Source organism: Onychostruthus taczanowskii, unplaced genomic scaffold, assembly GCF_017590055.1.
Source record: "Onychostruthus taczanowskii isolate IOZ18803 unplaced genomic scaffold, ASM1759005v1 scaffold15, whole genome shotgun sequence".
In the NCBI taxonomy this organism is placed as follows: Eukaryota; Metazoa; Chordata; class Aves; order Passeriformes; family Passeridae; genus Onychostruthus; species Onychostruthus taczanowskii.
In genome coordinates this window covers 9824183-9843832 of record NW_024498685.1, presented here as the reverse complement: position 1 = coordinate 9843832, position 19650 = coordinate 9824183, and the positions used below count along the sequence as shown (strand labels likewise).

The following is a 19650-nucleotide window of genomic DNA, read 5'->3' as shown; positions in this document are numbered from 1 at the left end:
TGAATAAAGGGAGAGGCTATGGGGCATTCCCCTGGGGTCTCTCAGGTTTTTGGAGGACGTGGCCTCCTTTTTATCCTGATTTCCCTTCTCTCTTTCCCCATTGGCTGAGGTACTTGAGAGGTACAGACTTCCCCCAACACCTGATACCAAAGATTTCCCTCTAATGTATAACCATCCCTTTTCATTTTTAATTCTTATGGAATTCAGGGTCTTTCCCCATTGTTTCTTTCATCTTTCAATATCCAATTTCATTTATCAGCAAACCTACAGTTTATTTGTAAAGGCAAATATCTTTTTCCATTTATCAGTCAGTGGAATCTTTCCCATTGTTTCTTTTATCTCTCAGTGCTGGTTTTATCTACCAGCAGATCCACAGTTTGTTTGTAAAGACAAATCCATCATTCTTCTCAATCCCCACTAATGGATGGAGAAGAAGAGTTGACTGATGGATTTTGGTAGGGGCCAGGGTTACCTGATGCAACACCAAAGGTATAAAAGGTGGAGGAGCTATTGTGTGGGTGAGCATGTAGTGGTTTAGTTCCATGCTCCCAACGCTGTGAATTTTTCCTTATTCAGTCTTTTGTTGTATTTTGTTAAGGTTTAACAAACCTTTGAGATTTTAAAAGTGAGCATCATTTCTCACTATTCTGAGGAGCTGGGGGCATGGTAGGACAGCCCAGGCTTTGTCAAGGAAAGGGCAGGGAAAGAAAAAAAGATTCAATGAGAAAAAGAAGAGAGAGTGCAACTGTGTAAATCCTAGGGCTCCTCTGTCTTAGGTAATTACACTAGCATAAATTAAACAGTCCTTGTATCACTGACAGAAAGGCTGTCAGTGATGCATCAGCCTACTGCTTCTCAAGAGCCACACATCCCCTGTCAGACAGCAGCTGAACACTGCCTGTAGGCTGTGCCAGCTGTGCTCAGCACTGTGATGGCCTCCCTGGGTCTCTGAGAGCATTATTCCAACCAGATGTAGGGCTCAAGGGCAGGCAAGAGAAATGGGGCTAATAGTGTCTGACCAAGCTGAGATCACCTGCGGTGGCCAGTGGTGGCCTGGCCTCAAGGATGGGCAGGGAACAGGATGCATCAGTATAAAAGCTTTGGACAAGGTTGCATTCCTCCTGAAGCTGCCTTTGTTCCCATCCCTCTCCTCCTTCAGGGGTGGTGGATGTCCTTCCTTCTTTTACACAGTTTTCTCCCCCACAGACCCTGCCATACTCAATGGAGTTTACATGTCAGAAGCCCTGAATCCCATTTTTGTGGACAACTTTGAAAGGGATCCCACACTGACCTGGCAGTACTTTGGCAGCTCCACTGGATTCTTCAGGCTGTACCCAGGTAAAAGAGTAGAGATTGTGTGGCACTGAAAGAGCAAAGCCAATCTTGCAGGATAGGGCCTGTGCCATGGAAGAGTCCAATCTGGGAAGTTTGGGCCATCCCAGCCTCAGGAAGGGCAGGATTTAGCAGTGAGCAAAATGGGCTGATAAGGCTGAAGGAATTATTCTGCAGGCATAAACCCTTTCCTCCCATTAGAACCAGCCCCTCAGGCACACTGCTCATGCAACCCCAGAGAAGTCTGCTGGAATGGGTCCTCCAAAAAGCTCTCAAAACACCATAGCAGGGCTCCCCCGTGGGTTTGAGTGGTGGCCAAGGCCTCTCTGAGGACACACGTGGCAGATGCAGCTGGCCAGCCTGACTGGTCACCCACTCCCCAGCTGTGAGTGGCACATTAGGTCACAGCACAGGAGGGAGGTCCTGTGCTTGCAGGAGCCAGTGAGATGCTCTGCAGCTGCAGCCTGCCTGGTGGCCACTTGGTCAGATGGCTGTGTGCCCTCGTTCTGTGACCTGGCATGTGCTGGGGAAGGTGAAAGCAGAGATGGCTTGAACAGAGCCTGTAGCAGGGAATCTGGGATGCATCCCAGTCACTGCTGCTGCTTTTTTATGCTCTCAAGCACCCTCTGGGAGGGAAAAACATCTGTTGTTGGGAACTACATCAAAGTGAGAAAAAACTCAAAGTACAAGAAGCTGCTTTGCAGTTGAACAGACTATGCCTAGATACATCTTTTTAAAGAGAAACTTAATAAGCAGTTTACTCCGAACTGCCGAAGACCAAGCAGCTGTGCTTGTATTTGCGTGGGTTTGAGTGGTGGCCAAGGCCTCTCTGAGGACACACGTGGCAGATGCAGCTGGCCAGCCTGACTGGTCACCCACTCCCCAGCTGTGAGTGGCACATTAGGTCACAGCACAGGAGGGAGGTCCTGTGCTTGCAGGAGCCAGTGAGATGCTCTGCAGCTGCAGCCTGCCTGGTGGTCACTTGGTCAGATGGCTGTGTGCCCTCGTTCTGTGACCTGGCACGTGCTGGGGAAGGTGAAAGCAAAGATGGCTGTGAACAGAGCCTGTAGCAGGGAATCTGGGATGCATCCCAGTCACTGCTGCTGCTTTTTTATGCTCTCAAGCACCCTCTGGGAGGGAAAAACATCTGTTGTTGGGAACTACATCAAAGTGAGAAAAAACTCAAAGTACAAGAAGCTGCTTTGCAGTTGAACAGACTATGCCTAGGTACATCTTTTTAAAGAGAAACTTAATAAGCAGTTTTACTCAGAACTGTCAAAGACCGAGCAGCTGTGCTTGTATTTCTGCAGAATGGCCACTGCTGTGGCTGGCCAGCCTCGTGTTCTCCCTGGGGTAGCCAGGTCTCAGCAGTGCAGGTGCCTGGGGAGCAGGTGCCTGCCTGCCTGTGAGTGCTGATTGCTCCTCTTGCTGCTCTCTTCAGGAATAAAGTGGTTACCAGATGAGAACGGAGTCATCTCCTTTGACTGCAGAAACCGTGGCTGGTAAGTTTTGGAGGGGCTTGGCCAAAGCACTTTTCATCCTTCCTCTCTCCCCCTTCTCCAAGGTGACACCTTGGTGAGCTGCTGATCAGTAATTAAGGTCCTGTGGTGCTCCTGCAAGAGGTGGGGGGTACATAAACAAAGGTAATAGCAGGTTGGGAAGCCCTGCCAGCAACAGTTTTCCCTGTGGCATCTACAAGTGCCACATGGGAATTACACTTCTGTGGCTGGGAGGTGGTGGGGATATTTTAGTTGCAGAACTGTGGTGTGTTTACTCAGTCTGCTCAGCATGGTTAAAGCAGACTATAACAATTGTCACTCTTGGTGTATGTCTGCAGTAGGCTCAGCACTTCCCAGTGCAGGAAGGGAGGTGCTGGGGCCAGCCTGTTCCTGCTGGACAGCTGTGGCCATGGTGCACGTGGTGCTGTGGCTGGCACGGTGACAGCAGCACTCCCAGCATTCCTCCTCCCTGGCTCTCACCCAGCTTCCTTGTGCTCTTTGTTGTGCAGGTACATCCAAGCAGCCACCTCTCCCAAGGACATTGTCATCATTGTGGATGTCAGTGGCAGCATGAAGGGCCTGAGGATGACCATTGCCAAGCACACCATTGTCACCATTTTGGATACTTTGGGAGAAAATGACTTTGTCAACATCATTGCAGTATGTCTGCCTCCATTCCAGTGCTGAGCTCTCTCCTGGTGCCTCACACCCTCTCCTCCTTCCCCTCAGCAAATCACAGAACCTACCTACAGCAGCACTTACACTGGATTGGGGAAGTTCCCCAAATGACCCTTGGCAAGGCAGCTTTGTGTGGTCAGCAGGGTGGCTGCCAGCTTATTTCATCTCTCCACAGAGGGTGTTGGCTGCATCTTTTTGCTTTCTTAGGGATGTGACTGCAACGGATAACAAAGGGCTGCAGAGAGACACCTGAGCTAATAGTTCACCCAGCTTGCCATAACACTGAATTTGGGTCCAGCAGCAGCAATGTAATCCTCAGGATAATATTTCCAGGCTAGAAAACTACCACCATGTGCCTTTTTGTGCACCAGCATCCTGCAAGGCTGCCCTTACAGTTCTAAATCCATCAGCTGGGCTGCATGGAGCTTGGTTAGGAAGCTTCAGTGTTACTCTCTCCCTTTTTGAGCCCTGGCAGGGTGAGGATGGGCTGGTTACCCACAGAAAACCAGCACCACTGACCACAGAAAGCAAAACTTCTTTCCATGACTCATAGCAAGTCTGGTGCCATGTTAAAGGCTCCTTGCCTTCTAATTTTCAAAGCTAATTCAAACACCATCTCCTTCCCCAGGCTTCTTTCTATGATAGCTTGCCAGGGCACAGCCACTGAGATATAAATTCTGCTTTTTGTTGATAGCTTCTTATGTTAGCTAATTAGGAACTCCAGTGGCAACAATTCTGTCTTTATATGACTGGACAGATGGAATAGTGAACAGTGTTGGCAGAAAAACGGAGGGGAGTCATTAAGGAGTTTGAAATATCATCTGTTCCTCAAAAACCATCCCAGAAATACCATGTGTATATATATACATATATTCCTTTACTGCACTCACACCAAGAACCTGCTGGCTCAGAGACATTATAGCCTGACCTAAGTTCCTGTTGATCAGCTGAGCATCAGTGGCCTCTTAGCAATTGCACTCTGCTTATCCTTGCAGGAAAAGGTTCACAGTGGCCTTATCAAGCTTTACTTCACATGTCACAGCCTAGAATCATCTGCTCCCCTAATTATCCCAGTCCAGTGGATGTGTGCTAACCTGTTTTGTTAATGCTCAGCCATGCACCAGAGGCTTCAAACTTCAAGTTGCAAGGTTCAGCTGGTGGCTGGGGACTCACAGAGTCTCCAGAAGTGAAAACTATGTGCAAAAAGTGCTAGAAGCAAGGCCAGGGATACAGGTTTATAAAGTGGGGATAAAAACTTTGTGGTGTGAGTGGGGAAAAAAAAAAAGTAGCTTTGTATGTGTAGATATTCTCAGCTAGAACTCAGCAAAACACTGTAATTAATAAATTAATTGCAGTTAATGTAACTAATTCAAACAAACAGAAGAGTCATCAAAATCCTAGTTTTTGCCATGATAACTATAAACAATTTTTAAGGGAAATAGGTATAAAATGGCATCATGTCCCTTGCTGCTTTCTGAACATGCACCTAGGACACCAACCCATTTTGTGGATTTTCTCCCATGACAACCCCTTTCTTCTCGTTTTCTCTTTGCAGTACAATGATTATGTTCATTTTATTGAGCCCTGTTTTAAGGGTATCCTGGTCCAAGCAGACAGAGATAACAGAGAGGTGAGTACCAGGCCCCTCTCAGTGTAGCTCAGGTAGCTCCCTTCATGAAGGCAGAGCACGGGCTTGAGATGCTGTGAGATGAAACTCCAGGGAGAAGGAGCAGGGTTTGCATTTCAGAAGCCAGCAGCAGTTCAGGGCTGTGTGCTGGCTCTGTGGCTCACCCTGAATTACCCCAAGCTGCTGTGACACGGGGTCAGCTGGTGGGTGAGCAGCAGCCACAGCTTCCCTGTGTCCCCACTGCTGCACCACAAGCAGACCTAGCCCATACTGCCTTATTAAAAACTTTGTGCAAAGGGCAAAAACTCTCCATCTTACACACCCCACATCCTCAGCCCTCAGAAATGAGAATAATCGGTCCTTTCCTGGTGAGTATATTCTCAGCCTGATCCTTCATCAGGGTGGATTGCCAGCAAGCCCTCTCTGAGGAGGGGTTTTGCTGCTCTGATCCAGGAGGGTTCAGCAGCCCTGAGGTGGCCAGCCTGTGTCCAGCTGCTCCACCACCCTCCTGGCTGACTGGTATTTTTAGCTTCTCTTCCTGTTTTGTTTCCCTTCTTATTTCAGTTTTTTTTGGTTTGTTTGTATTACTACATCCCTATATACCTTCAACAACCAGATTTCTTTCCTAGATTGGCCCTAGCCCACAGAGTATGACTACAAAGGCTGATGTCTTTGCAGAGATTCCCAAAGGATTGCCATACATCCTAGACACTATCTTGCAGAGAGGGTTTAATTTAAGCAGATCAATGCTGCTGAAGTCATAGACAAGCATTCAAATTTTTTTTCTTTTTCCCCATCCTGTTGCTTTTGGGTGCACAGGATGTTTTATTTTTCCTGAAGGTGCAGATAAGGGCCAGTCAGATTTCCAGTAGTTTTGCCCCTTCCATGATCTTACATGGATCCTCAATGGTTCACAGTCCAGAGACTGAGAAATGCAGTCCAGGAGCTGCATGGGCACAGCCTTTTCCGGGCTACCCTTTCCTGCCCTGGTCCAAGGGAACACCCTGCCTACAACTCATTCCTGGTTTTTTTTCCTTCTCTTTTTGCCAGCATTTCAAGCAGCTGGTGGAGGAACTTCAGGCAAAAGGAGTGGGGACTGTGAACAAGGCTTTGACAGAGTCCTTCAAAATCCTGAGAGAGGTAAGAGTTGATGCTGGTGCTTGTGTGGGGCTCGAGTGTCCCTGCCCAGCCCTGCACTCCTCTCCCCCAGTGACAGCACATCCCTCAGGGTGCTGCAGTGGGGAGCAGGCAGGAGCTCATCTCATGGATCCCAAATTTGTCACAAGCAGTGTGCAGGGCTCACCCGTCTTAGGGGAAGTGTTGGTTTGTGCATGATGTCCACAGCCTGCAGTCCCTGCCCAGGAAGGATCAGGAGCCAGCAAGGCTGTGGCTTCATGAGTTTTCTTAATGAGCTCCACAACTGGACATTGCCCAGGCACCTTTACAAATAGCAGCAATAAAGTACAACTGATCAGCTGAGAGTCACAATTCTGGTTGTAAGTAATGTTATTAGTGAGCAGTGATGATAATGAAGACATGAAAGATTATTCTTCAGATTTATTTCAATGTCACTTTGCTGAGTATCAGTGCTTGGGGAAGAAATCACAGGTAGAGGAGAAGTAATCCCTCTGAAAAGAACCATAAATGATTCATTGCCTCATGTGAACAGGAAATTCAGTAGCCTGGAGGTAAACATACAATTTAATTCTGTTTCTTAAGGAATGGTAACAAGAAAAAGGACCAAGAGCCAGCTGAGTAGCCCCATCTCCTCATGGCACTGTCTGTAGTGGAATTGTGGATCACAGATTCATAGAAGGACTTGGGTTGGAAGGGACCTTAAAAGCTGAGACAAAATATGTCCTCCGCTGAAACAGCTGAACCAAAAGTACCTCCAGGGAGTATTGCCCATGCACCCCAGTGGACTAATGTGACTCCACTGCAGTAATAGGGAAGAAACTCCTTGGTGGGTAAAGAATTTATTTCTTCTCTCTATTTAACATTAAAAAAATTCAGTCAACAATTTCAGTGGTCATCACTTATCTTGGCTCTTGTTGATTCTGTCTTGCTCAATGAGCTCTAAACAGCTCTGAGATGCTCTTGGGCAGTGCAGCACCCAGTGGTGATAGAACCTTCTGCTGTTACTCGCTCACAAGGTGAAGTACACCTTCCCTCATGCCTTTTGCTATCACCTTGGATGTGGGGAGAAGGCTCAGGCATTTGAGCACCTGCAGATAAGGGAAGGTGTCATGCTCTTCTGTGCCTTGGAAATGGCCAAAGATAAAACAGTATCTTTGTTACCAAAGAAATGTGTGAAATAGAGTGCCTTAATATCAGCAGCTAAAACACCCCAGGCTCTGCAAGTGGCACAGTTTAAGGCAAAAGGGTGCCCCTGCCAAGTGTGGTTTAAGGGCTCTCTGAAATCATCTCCTCGAGTTTCTTAGACCTGTGTTGGTAATAGCAGAGGAAAAGGGTTTTAGTCAGTGTGCCCCAAAACAAATCTGTGCAGTCACAGTCAGCAGAAGGGGGAGCTTTGGTGGAATTGACCACCCCTTCTCATCAGACACAATTCCCACTCTCAGCTGTTCCTCACAGGCTCTCCTGTTATTGCTCACGGGAGCATACGCAGGAGAATGAAAATTGCGGCATCACGCTGATGAAACAGGCTGTGCTGATTACAAGAGACAACCAGTAATAATATCTGTAATGAAAGTGGCTGCAAAATTTCCCTGGTAATTTTCCTCAGTGCAATTGCTCACAGAATTAATAGCCCAGCAGAGACCCACTCAGTGAGGTATGAGTAGCAAAGAGGGGTTGAAGAAGAGCACAGATCTCTCACTGTCTTTGTTCTCCTCCATTATCCTCTGGGGGAGAGAGGGCATATTTTAATCCATGACACAATTTGCAGATCAGTTTCAGGAGAACAGCTAGCCAGAAACCTCCCCTGTCCCTCTCTGCCATGCTCAATAAACCACTTGAACTCTCCATTTCAATTTAGCTACAAACCAAGTGGTTTAAATAAAATATGCATCCAAGGGAAGCCATGGTCTTAAGCACATGTTTATGAAGTGCTTCACAGTTCTCAGGTGTTAAGTGTTATCTTTTGAGGTCTTTTCTTATTTATTAAATTTTAATCTGTCTCACTGCTCTCTTCCTTGTTTCAACAAGCTTGGCCTGCCTTGTTCTTTCCCTTTTTTCCTGCAGGATTTATACCCCTTTGTTCTGCTTCCAGGCTGCCTCCCCTGAAACACCATCCTCCCAACAGTGTGTGAGTGCTGCAGCTGAGAGCTATCAGGTGCTAAGCAGAGCAGAATAATTGCCTTCCCTGTTTTACACACCCTAGTCCTCTTAACAGGACAGAAGACAACAGCTACAGTTTTTTTCAGGCACTGTCACATTGTTAATTCCTATTCAGCTGATGTGTCTCTGCAGCATCCCTCCCTAGGCAGTATCCACCCTCCTCTTCTGTGTTCAAGCAACTGCCTCTCCTTTCCAATGTCCATGTGTCCTCCTTTCTCAGGATACACTCAGAGCAAGTATTTTGAAAGCTGTTGCTTTTCCCACTCTGTGGAGGACAAGAAAAGCCAAGTTCTGCTTTCCAAGGCCACCTTGGAATGATGTTTCCTCTTACCACCAGGCTGATTTAATCGTGCCTTGACTCGCTGCCGATCTCAGAAATCACATAAACGTTGAAGTTAATTGAGTGGGTCATTCCAGAATGGCTATAGGTGGAAAAAAGGTGTTGAAACTGGTAACAGACAGGATTTCAGTGAGATATAAAATTCTGAGTAACTTGAGCAAACTGGTGCCATAAAAAGAATGAACCTGTGTTGATTTAAGTAAACAATGGTTTGTGGCCTCTCACCTCTCACTTGTTCACTCACTTTATTAATTTACACATTCACAAGATGCAGGTGTTACTCATTTTTCTAGCACCATGCTAGATGTTTAAGGACAGTTGATCCATCCATTTTCTGTGTTGTCTGTTCATTGCCTCTTCATCCTTTGGGATCTTGTATAGTCCCAGTCAGGTCTCAGCCCATGAGGCAAGTAGTTCAGCTACACCTTCTGCAGTTCTTTCCCTTCATGCTGAGCACAGATTATGCAAATGCTTTAAATTAGTTTTTTCTTTAATCCTACCAGTTTGTGACCCTGCCTCTAATTCATTCATTCTTTTCTTAGTTTCTTATCACTTCAGCAAGTACCCAGCCGTTACAATATTTTCCTTTTGATGATAAAGGATGGAGGCTCTAAAGCATCTCTGCCTGACCATCTCCTTCTGGTTTTTATCATCGGGCATGGTATTGTTTTTGCTCCCTTTCTTGCTTTTTCTCTGAACACTTAGAAATTGCTTCTTGATTCCAGTCACATTTTTATGGACCTGGATTCTACAGCATATTTTTCAGGATATGCAAAGCTCAGAATTTCCTGTTTACCAGTTCCTGCTATCTTGCTTAATGCCCTTTCTTGTTTCTCCTTCACTGGCTTTGTTTTCTTATCTACTGCTGATTTTCTCCCCATGAGACGCTTTCCACCCAGTTTGAATTTTCAGTAGTTCTGGAGGCCATTCCAGAGGCAGGTCTGCATAATAATGGGGCAGGAGGAGATGGGGAGAGGCTGCTCAGTCCCCTGGTCAGACATGCACATAATCAGCACGCGTGCCTGCACATCTCTGGGCCATGCTGATGGCTCCTATGACTTCACTGGGAGCTCTGTGCCAGCCTATAACTGCAGAGTAAAAGGCAATGAGCAAACAAGGGAGTACAGGAGACTGTGACCCTGAATTAATTAGATCATGCCTCTTAGTGCTGGCAATGTGACTGAAGTTATACAGCTCTGTGCCTCCTTCACTGACCCAGCTCTAGCCTGCCTTTCTTCAGACATCTCTTCTGTGGACTTGTAATTCCTCATCTCCCCTTCTTTCATGCTCCTGAGACTTCGGTCAGAGCGGGGAATTATGTTCAGAGCTTGCTGCAAATGCTGTCAGATCATTTGCTACAGCTGCAGCCAGTCACAAAGGACCTAAAAACCAGGGATTACCTCTTGTTCATTTGTTTTCTAAATCTGTCTTTTTAATCTCCATTTCTATGACACTGATGATCTCATTTTCCCTGTTGAAAATATCATCTACTCCTGTAATTAGGAGATTGCTGGTTCTGACACAACATTCAATTTCTCAGTATCTCAGTATTGTGAGTTCTGAAGTAAGCTTCATGAAGAGATCTTAAGTAGTTTGATGAAATGGTGGGTGACCTTAATTAAGTGTTAATTTAATAATAATCTAAACAGCCATATTGTAGATTGCAACAGTTTGGAATAAGCTGCTTTTGTAACCACAATGTTCCTATATCTGTGATCTGAGCCTCATTCTGACAGCATTTCCTGCACCCTGTGCCTCCCTGGTGGACACTCACACTGTCTGTTCTCTCTGCTAATCTGCACCCAGTTGATCTCTGTCCTAGAAATAGCTCGCTTGAGGCTCTGGTTTTTTCCTACCTGCTGGTCTTTAGCAAAATCCCATGAGGCTCTCACCTGCTTTTCTCCTTTGGTTCACTCCTAAGAGCATCCTGTGCTTGTTCCTGTTGTACACCCTCAGCCTTTACTGCCTGTCTTCCCTCTGAATGTGACACAAGAGAGGAGGAGCATGTCCAAACACCTCATCCTGACTTGGTATTTCCCAGAGATGTTTTACTCGTTAGAAATGACCCTATTAAAACACCCTTCTCTCTCCTGATCATCTGTCCTGGTTCTGGTTGGTGAGACAAGCACTGACCAGAGAGGGGTTTGTACCTGTGGTCATTCAGAAGCTGTGGAATCCATTCTTCCTGCAGTATAGTTACAGGTGCTGTGTGAAGTTGGAGCAGGCAGGACTGATAACACAGATGGTGGCAGAAGGGGATGCTATGGTGATATTAGCACTGAGCCTGGTAATTTCATAATAAGGGACAATTGCAATGTAATTGTAGGAATGGTGAAATTACTTCGGAAATCAGACCTTGGAACTGCCTTTGAGGTGTTCGTGGTCATGATGTTAATCTGCAGTGGAACCACAGGACCAACCACATTGGTAAAGGCATTTGTCTGTCATAACACAGCATTACCAAACCCTAAAAGAGTTGGGAATTGAACCCTAAAACATCTAAAAACTCTCAGTTCATGGCCTGTGCTCTTGTTCTCCCATCCAGGGATTTCATTTTATGCAATTAATTGTGCCACTTGGATGTCTTTTTTTCTCATAAGACATAACTATCCTCTCCAGTTTAAAATTGCTGCTTTTTGATGTAACCTTAATCACCCTTCAGCTGGTCTCCTGTATGCTCCTCATCTCATGCTATTGCCTGTCATTAATCTTTGTTAGCAGGAGAGCTGTCGACTCTCTTTCTTCCATAATTTTTTTTGTTCTGCATCTGTTTCTGCACCCTCTTCTGTTGATCAGACTTTTCCTTGCTCACAGCATAGCAGCAGTGAGAGGCAGGGCAAGGAGAAGCACAGAGTGCCACTGAGCTGGCACCTGCAGCCAAGTGGCTGCTCAGTTTTGTCCCTGGGATGTCCTCAGCTGCCTCTGCTGCTGTCTGTAGCACTGTGTTGGTGCTGCATGAGGCCCTCAGTTCTCTAGAGCAGGTACCTGAGGGCATGGGAAGCACATGGAGGAGAAGACAGGCAGCATTCCAAGGCTGGTTCTCCCTGGCTGGACAGGCAGGGTCTGGCTCGCTTGTGGGAGCACATCTGTCCAACACCCCTGCAGGTGCCCTTGGGAGCACATCAGTGTGTGTACCAGAGTCCTGGTGCACTTCTGCTCTGCCTTAAATCTCTCTTATGCACAGATAACAGGTCATCTGTCATGTCAGTGTATGGCCTCTCTATCTGGCATGTCCATAACCTTTCCCAGCTCCAATGGCAGTAGCCTTCTTTTTTGATGTGCTCCTGCCTTTCTTTGCTATTCTTTGGCAGATTGATGGATTCATCCTGAAATGATGAGTCTGATTTCCCACTCCTTTCACATTTCCTGCCATAAAAAGTGACAGTTACTGCTGTCAAATCAGAATTGCTGTGTTTATGGTCAATCTATAGTTGTTTTGCATAAACTAGTGCGACTGTGCAAGATGTGAAGCAGCAGGGAATCGCACCCTTCCTCCACAGTACTTATTTTCTCCTCATTATTTTACTTCTGCAAAGCCTTCTGTGTCTGCATGTGCCAGGCAAGGCTGTATAAATTAAAAAATCTATATGCAGCATGCAAACACAATCCTCTTTCTGAGCAGTGTGAGGTTTGCAAGTGGAAGTCAGGATGTGGCCCACCGTGAATAAACAGAGTGCGGTTCCTCAGAAACAGCCTGTGGTGGATAAGCAGTGCTCTCCCTCTCTGTTTGTAGTTCAGAGATGCTGGCCAAGGAGGTCTGTGTAACCAAGCCATCATGCTGATCACCGATGGAGCCGTGGAGGATTATGAAGCTGTGTTTGAAAAGTACAACTGGCCCGATCGGAAGGTTTGTCTGGGAAGTGATAAATGGAAAGGGAGGGGAAAGGTGCCGTTCTGCTGTGCTGGGAGGAGAAAAGCCCGAGCCAGGATATCAGGCAAAGCTGAGCATTCACATGTTCCAGTACCTGAATTCCCATGGGCACCTGACTGTAAATGCAAACAAAGCAGCCAGGCAGGAGCCTACTGTGGTGATTTCCGAGGTGAGAGGATTGCAAATGCAGATCTCTAGGTTAGAGGAGCTTTTCTTTTTCATGCACTTTGTTTTCTAAAGTTGTGGGCAATCCAAATGTTCTCCTGATAAGATTATAAAGGCTGAGTTGAGTATTTCAAAATTAAAAACCAACTTTTGCTAAGAGTTTTCATCCCATGGAGGACTATTTATAACTGGTCCTGTTCAGGAAAGGTTTGGCTATTCCAAGTTCTTATGGTGGCCAGGGGAAGGATCCAAACAGCCTCTCTAGGTGCCTTCCAGCCCTGTTTACTCTGATGTCTGTGATTGCAGGCTTGCACTAGCAGAGCTCCTGTGAAAATGTAATAGACCTCTGCTCATCCTAAACCCTCCTGATTTATTTGTTTACCTCATCCCAGCTAGCAGCAATGCACAAAGGGAGAGAGGCAGCCTACTGAGAGACCAGAGCAGGGGGCTGTTGAAACAGTTTATTTCAGGACTGGTTCTTTTGTTGGTGGTCAAATGCAAGAGAAATGGTAAAGCTCTCTCTAAATGATTCATGTGGCCAGCTGTTCCCCTGGGTCAAGGATTCCTGGGAGCTCTAAACCTCTGCATGTGGTTGCTGAGTGCCTGGCAGAGCTGCTATCATAAAATTAAACAGAATCTGCACTTTTGCTTTGTTATTCAGGTGATCCTGGGTGCTACTTGGCTTTCTGGGCTTATTGTGATTGGAAATTAAGTTCCAGGCCACAGAACAGGAAACAAATGGCACGAGAGGCTCCTGTCTCTCTGTGAAGGCAGAGCTATTGCTCTCACCACGTTCACACCAGTGGACAAGGGGATGCCAAACTTCAGCCTTTTGGATTTGGTAGCACATTACAGCCTCATCCTCCTGTCTTTGCATCCTCCTAGGTCCGGGTGTTCACGTACCTCATAGGACGGGAGGTCACTTTCGCCCCGAACGTGAAATGGATCGCCTGCAACAACAAAGGTGCTGTGTGGGAATGGTGCCCAATCTCCCTGCACCCCTCCAAGGCTTACCCACCACTGCTGGGGCCCACAAGCCCTTGCTTGGAAGACAACCTAGGGAAAAAGCAGACCCTGCTGGCCCACGTGAAGTGTGCCTGTGTCCAACTAACACAAGTCCTCCGTGCTGAGCCACCGCATTTTCCTGTCACTGTGCCAAGGGACGCTATGACCAAGATTCATGCTGGCTGCAGTCCACCTAAGTCCCCTGTGCTTATTGTGTCCCAGTTGCTGGCTTTTGACAATCTGTCTAAAGCTCTGTTAGAGAGCCTGACATCTTTTGGCTGAGACGTAAAACAAACATCGCTGCTTTAAAGATTTTACAGCAATTTTCACAAGGTCTGCAGGTCAACCCCTGTATCCTGGCCAAATTCTTTGTGTGTAAGTGATTTTCACTAAGGTACCAAAATAGCTTGTTAATCCCACCCCAAACCCACTATTCTCTGTAACTGGCATGAAATTAAGTGAATGAGAAAATCCATCCACAGTAGGTGAGTCACCTTTATGCATTTGGGGCCAGTTAAAAAGTCAAGTTAGCACTGTCAGAGTGTGCAAGAGTAAAGGAAGAAAGGGAAAAAAAGCCATCCATGTTTGAGCATGACCTGGCCTCTGAAGACAGCAATGCTAGTTACATCAGAGTCCTGTATAAACAGGGAAAGGAAGGGAAAGCTGAAGCTGGGTGTCAGGTACAAACTTTTCCAGCCCAAGCAGTGGTTCCAGCAGAGCATGCAATGCATGGGAACATTTACTGCTGAGAACAGTTGACAGGAGAGTTGCTGGCCTGTAGAATGACTGTGAGCTGGGGATGCTCATGGCTCAAGCATTCATCTAATTAGCACTATGAATTACACATAATATTTTTATGTTTTGTTAAATGAAGCAAACCCCTGGGTTTCAGATTCTGTATTCACCCAGGAGATCAGTGACAGAGACTTCATGGTACTGTTGGTTCACTGTAAAATGTCAGAATGCATTCTTCTGAATAACCAGGTAGCAAAAATGTGCTCTTGCATTCTCACTTACCAGATTTGAGCTGTGCAGAGGGCTCCCCGATTTTGGTTCTTCTGTTTCAATGCATTGTATAACCCTTTTGGTCCTTGTTTTTAAGCACACTAAATCTGTGTCCACATCACAAAGCTTATCAGAACATGAGCCCTTCCACATGACAGTGTTTTCCTAGTGATTGGAAAGTTTTCCATGTATCTGATGTATTCTACCCTATACCAAGTGCAACCAATGCCTGTGGTGAGCAGCAGGACACAAGAATCCTTATGACATTACTCTGTATTAGCACTTCTAACCAGCAGCTGCTTCTGAGGACCTTTTGGTAACTTGAGAACATCCTTCCCCTGTACTCCTTGTTGTAGTTTTAGACTGCTGTGAGTCCAGCTGCAGGGACAAAGCTTCAGAAATGGGTACCTTGCACTTTTTATTGTGCTTCCAATGTGTAGATGGAAGTAGTTGCCATCCTTGGATGTAAAGCTAGGCAGACTGAAGAGTACTGGAAAAAATCTGGAAGAGGAAGTGGGAATTTGATCCTAATATAAAATAGGGCAGGGCAAGTGGGTAGCCTGGTGAAAACCTTTGCTTGCATATGTTTGGCCTTCCAGACTAAAGGCAGTCTGATTAGTGGGAGGTTTTTCCTGAGACCCAAAACAACATTTTGCATCTGCTTTGCACAAATCTGATTATATCAAGACTTTCATCTTGCACAAAATGCTTCAGCATTTTTAGAAGAACAGAACCACTGCTTTGAAACTCTAGACTTCCACAGGTGCTTTTGTGTGACAGGCATGTCAAGGCCCATTTTACAAAGAGCAGATTACCCATCCTGGGTAGATACATTCGGTCTTTGACATTCAGTTTTCTAGCTTTGCCCTCAGGGAAACAGGGGAGATGTGTCAGCAGAGTGACTCACACCTCTCTTTCTCCATGAAGGCTACTACACTCAAATCTCCACGCTGGCAGATGTCCAGGAGAATGTCATGGAGTACCTGCACGTGCTCAGCCGGCCCATGGTCATCAACCACGACCACGACATCATCTGGACCGAAGCCTACATGGACAGCGCGGTAAGGACCTCGAGCACCGGTCAAATCCCAGATAAAGTCCTGAAACTTAGGTAAAACAAGCCAGGAGTTGGTTGATTGATAGAAATTACTGATCTCTGGCTCTACTGAGACAGACTGTTTCTTTTCTGCTTGTTCCTGGAGCTGAGGTGTGTGTGCAGACTCAAACATGAATCTGCATTGACTCAGGTGCCCAGGACTAATCACACAGGCACAACATCAGCTAAGATGTGCTTCTGTGCAAGCATGTTACCTTCTAAAGGATTATTCACACAACAGATTTTTCTTGGCTCAGGGTAGGGTCACAGAGACTGATTTCCTCCAGCCTAGTAGCTAACTGCAAATTGTTTGCAACTCAAAGATAGAAATTTCAGCTGAGGCAGCAGGCTCACTCTTTCCTTCCTTAAACTAGCAAGACCTAAGTCACCACAGTGGTCCTGAGCCCAGCCCTGTGGGCAAAGGACACGCTGCAAAAAACCAGACAGTCAGTAGTCCCAATGCCCCCTGCTTTGTCTCAGGCCTGCCCTGTGGGAAGACTTTTGGCTCTGTGAGGGTGACATCTACTGCTGCATGAGGGTGCCATATGAGGGCTGGGACATGGTACTTGAGTGTATTAATCAAAGCCTCCAGAAGTGCTACTAATTACCCAGGAAGTTTATTTTATCAGCAGATTTGCCAGCTCTGGCACTGGTATGTAGAGTCATGCTTCCCAAGGCAGTCACAGACATTTGTTTGCTGCATGTTTGGTTTTGTTTTTTTCTGCGTCTTGTTTGTTGCCTCTTGTCTTGCCATTCTCTTCCTCTGTCCCAACCTCTCCTGTCTTTGATTCATTCCTCCATTCATGTATTCATTTGTGTGTTCATCCATGTCTTTCACCAGCTGCCACAGTCTGAGGAGGTAACTGCACCCTGTGTTTCGTGCATGTGCTGTTTCCCTCGTGCCAGTCAGTCAGTGTGTCAGTGCCAGCTTTCACAGCCACAGCTGGCCTGTACATCTGGAGGGGGTGGGGGCTGCAGCACTAAGGGTCCTCTTGCACTGGCAAGAAGAGGAGGGGAAATGCTGGATGTACTGGAGAGCTGTGCTGTTGGTTCAGAGTAGGTAGGGCTGTCTGTGTTGTGCAGTAGCTTAACTCACCTGATCTCTTTTCCACGTGTCCAATAAGCGCAAGAGAAATTTACTTGCTGTGTGTTAGTGTGAGTGTTGCTGTAAATGGGAAGATTCCACAAAAAATCACCCAGAGAAGTTACCCAAGATACCAAGTCCAAATCTCCATCAAGTGACTAGATTGCTGACTTGCTCCTTTATGGCTCCCAGCATACTCTGTAGTAGGGACAGGAGGTCATTTCTTGCCTTGCTACTCACACCAAACCAAAGATGGAAGAAGTGGTGTTACTGGCAGCAAAGGATTAGAATCTTTTGATAGCTGGGCATGTTTGGGAGACTCCTTTGCATATGACTTGCCTGTTTTACCTCCTCTCATGTGCTTTTAGAGCATCTGTCCTCTGTTGAATTGGGTACATGTCTTATCCCATTGCACATGCTGTATCCCTCATGGAAATAGGTCACTACAGTGTATCTGGATCATTACTTTGTCCCTTTTCCCTAAGCTTAGATGGCTGAGTAACAAGTGTATACAAGTAGGCCTTGTGTGTATTTGTGTCATTTAAATGTTTATCTGTTGTGCTTTTCCTTTGTGGTATTCATATGTTGGCAGTATAGATGATACCTTGTTTGTGATTTTGCTCATATTTGTGTTGTTTTTCTCTGTTCTGTGCCGCTTGTGTTGGTGTTATTTGCACTCATTGTATAAGTGCTCATGTCTACACTCACAAAGAGTGGTGGGTATAAATTGTGCCACCACTTCTTCAGGTTCCTGTCTCTTCATTGAAGCAACTCTTCAGTGCATTTCACTGGCTTTCATCCCATCCTCATCACCCCACAAGAGCAAGCATCCATCCCACGGTCCCCGTGGACACAGACTAGTTAAAAGTGTTGCCATCTGTTTCCCGAGCAGTGTGTGCAGCACGGAGGTGACCAATTGCAGCCCACATCTGGGGTCCTTAGGAATTGCAGCTCCTTGCACTGGTGCTCCCTGGGGTGCTGCACTTGCTGACACAAGTTCTCTGGTTTTTTGTGGCAGCTTTTTGCATCACAGGCCCAGAGCCTGCTGCTCATGACGACGGTGGCCATGCCAGTGTTCAGCAAGAAGAACGAGACGGTGAGTGAGGGGACAGCAGGCAGCAGAACTTTGTGGCACCCTAAAGCCAAAGGGCCTCTGAACAAATTCAGCCATTAGGAAAGGCAGCAGAGCTCTGGCAGGGTGGATGGGTGATAATTTAGCTGTCAGAATGATAAGTCTGTGATTTCTTTAAAATACCCCTCAAATATTATGCTTCTTGTTTTATCCCTTCCATTTTCAAACCAAGCCTGGTTTACAGACCCTGAAATTTCAGGCTGGAAGAGATCATTACCTTGTATAGTCTGCATTTTATTATAGATTTTACATCTCACACAGATGAGCCAAATACCCTGGTTTTGGCAAAAGCATCATTGAAGCAAGGCATCCAGGCAAAAGCTCTCTCCATCATGGTTTCTAACTCTTTGTGAAAAATTGGTGTCTAAATTCTGCTTTTAATTTGTCTGACCTCACCTTCCTGTCACAATGGCTTCCTCGGATTAAAAAGCCTGTACCCTTTAGTAAGTTCTCATGGGAAGCATCTTCTACATTGCCATAAAATCAAACCTGTCTATCTTGATAAGATTAAAAAGGTTGAATTATTTTGATGATTTGATAAGGTCATTTCCTCTGGTGTTTGAAACCCTTTAGACACTTTTCTGTAGCATTTCTAATTTCTCAGCATCCTTTTAAAATGGAGAATGGTACCTTAGCATACCATAGCTGTACAAGGGGTAAACTCTTCATCCAGGTCCTACAAGTGACTGTGTGCCTTGTCCACCTGGGGCTGGCCATAGCCTGCACTGGCACAGCACTCCACTGGCAGCCTGTATGTATTTTTTCCACAGTGCTGTCCAGATGCTTATTTAACAACCAGATCCCCATGTCATGGAGAGGGGATTTCCTTTTCTCTGGGTTAACAGTTTTGTATTTGGCATTTGATTTAGTTGGCCCAATTTATCATTTGTGTTGGTTTGCATTATTTTCTTGACCTTATTGGTATTTACACGTACTGAATGCAGGTGTTTGCCCTGAAGACTTGTTTTCAGTGATTTTTGTTACTTCTGAATCACAGCAGTGAATACTGACTAGTGTTGTGTGTAATTACTCTTCTCCATAAACACTGGAATAACCTCTATGGACTTTTTGAAGTATATTAATTGATTTTTGAATAACCACTTCCATACAAGCCTAGAGGGGATGGGTGAGAAACTACTAGGGAGACAATAATGTGTTTTCAGGTATAAAACTACCCAGTTTTGCTTCTGAAAATGGATTTTCCTTTGTGTTAAAGCGATCCCATGGCATTCTTCTGGGTGTGGTGGGCTCTGATGTACCACTGAGGGAGTTGTTGAAACTTGCTCCACGCTATAAGGTAAGGCTGAGATAATGCAGTTGGTTCCTTTGCACAGCAGAGTCACTACTCACACTTCCATGGGCATGACTGAAAAATCACTTCTCTGCTCTGTAGGAGAAACTATGAGCCTAAGGGAAGAGTTGTTGGATGTAGTGGTGTGTGGTTTCCATGTAGCACATATGAAATCATTCACTACTACAAGCCTTTAGGCTGCTTCAGCAGCACAAGGAGGGGTGATCC

At 46.0% G+C, this 19650-nt stretch overlaps 1 protein-coding gene across 1 annotated transcript in view; it reads left to right on the top strand.

Moving 5' to 3' along the window:
* CACNA2D4 (calcium voltage-gated channel auxiliary subunit alpha2delta 4) overlaps positions 1-19650 on the top strand; it is a 122341-nt gene that overhangs the window by 15601 nt on the left and 87090 nt on the right. The window contains exons 6-15 of the mRNA XM_041398618.1: positions 1207-1338; positions 2774-2834; positions 3341-3491; positions 5065-5139; positions 6187-6276; positions 12507-12620; positions 13695-13773; positions 15747-15880; positions 18018-18095; positions 19348-19428. Of these exons, the coding sequence (XP_041254552.1) occupies positions 1207-1338; positions 2774-2834; positions 3341-3491; positions 5065-5139; positions 6187-6276; positions 12507-12620; positions 13695-13773; positions 15747-15880; positions 18018-18095; positions 19348-19428 (995 nt within the window). The remainder of the gene's footprint in view (positions 1-1206; positions 1339-2773; positions 2835-3340; positions 3492-5064; positions 5140-6186; positions 6277-12506; positions 12621-13694; positions 13774-15746; positions 15881-18017; positions 18096-19347; positions 19429-19650) is intronic.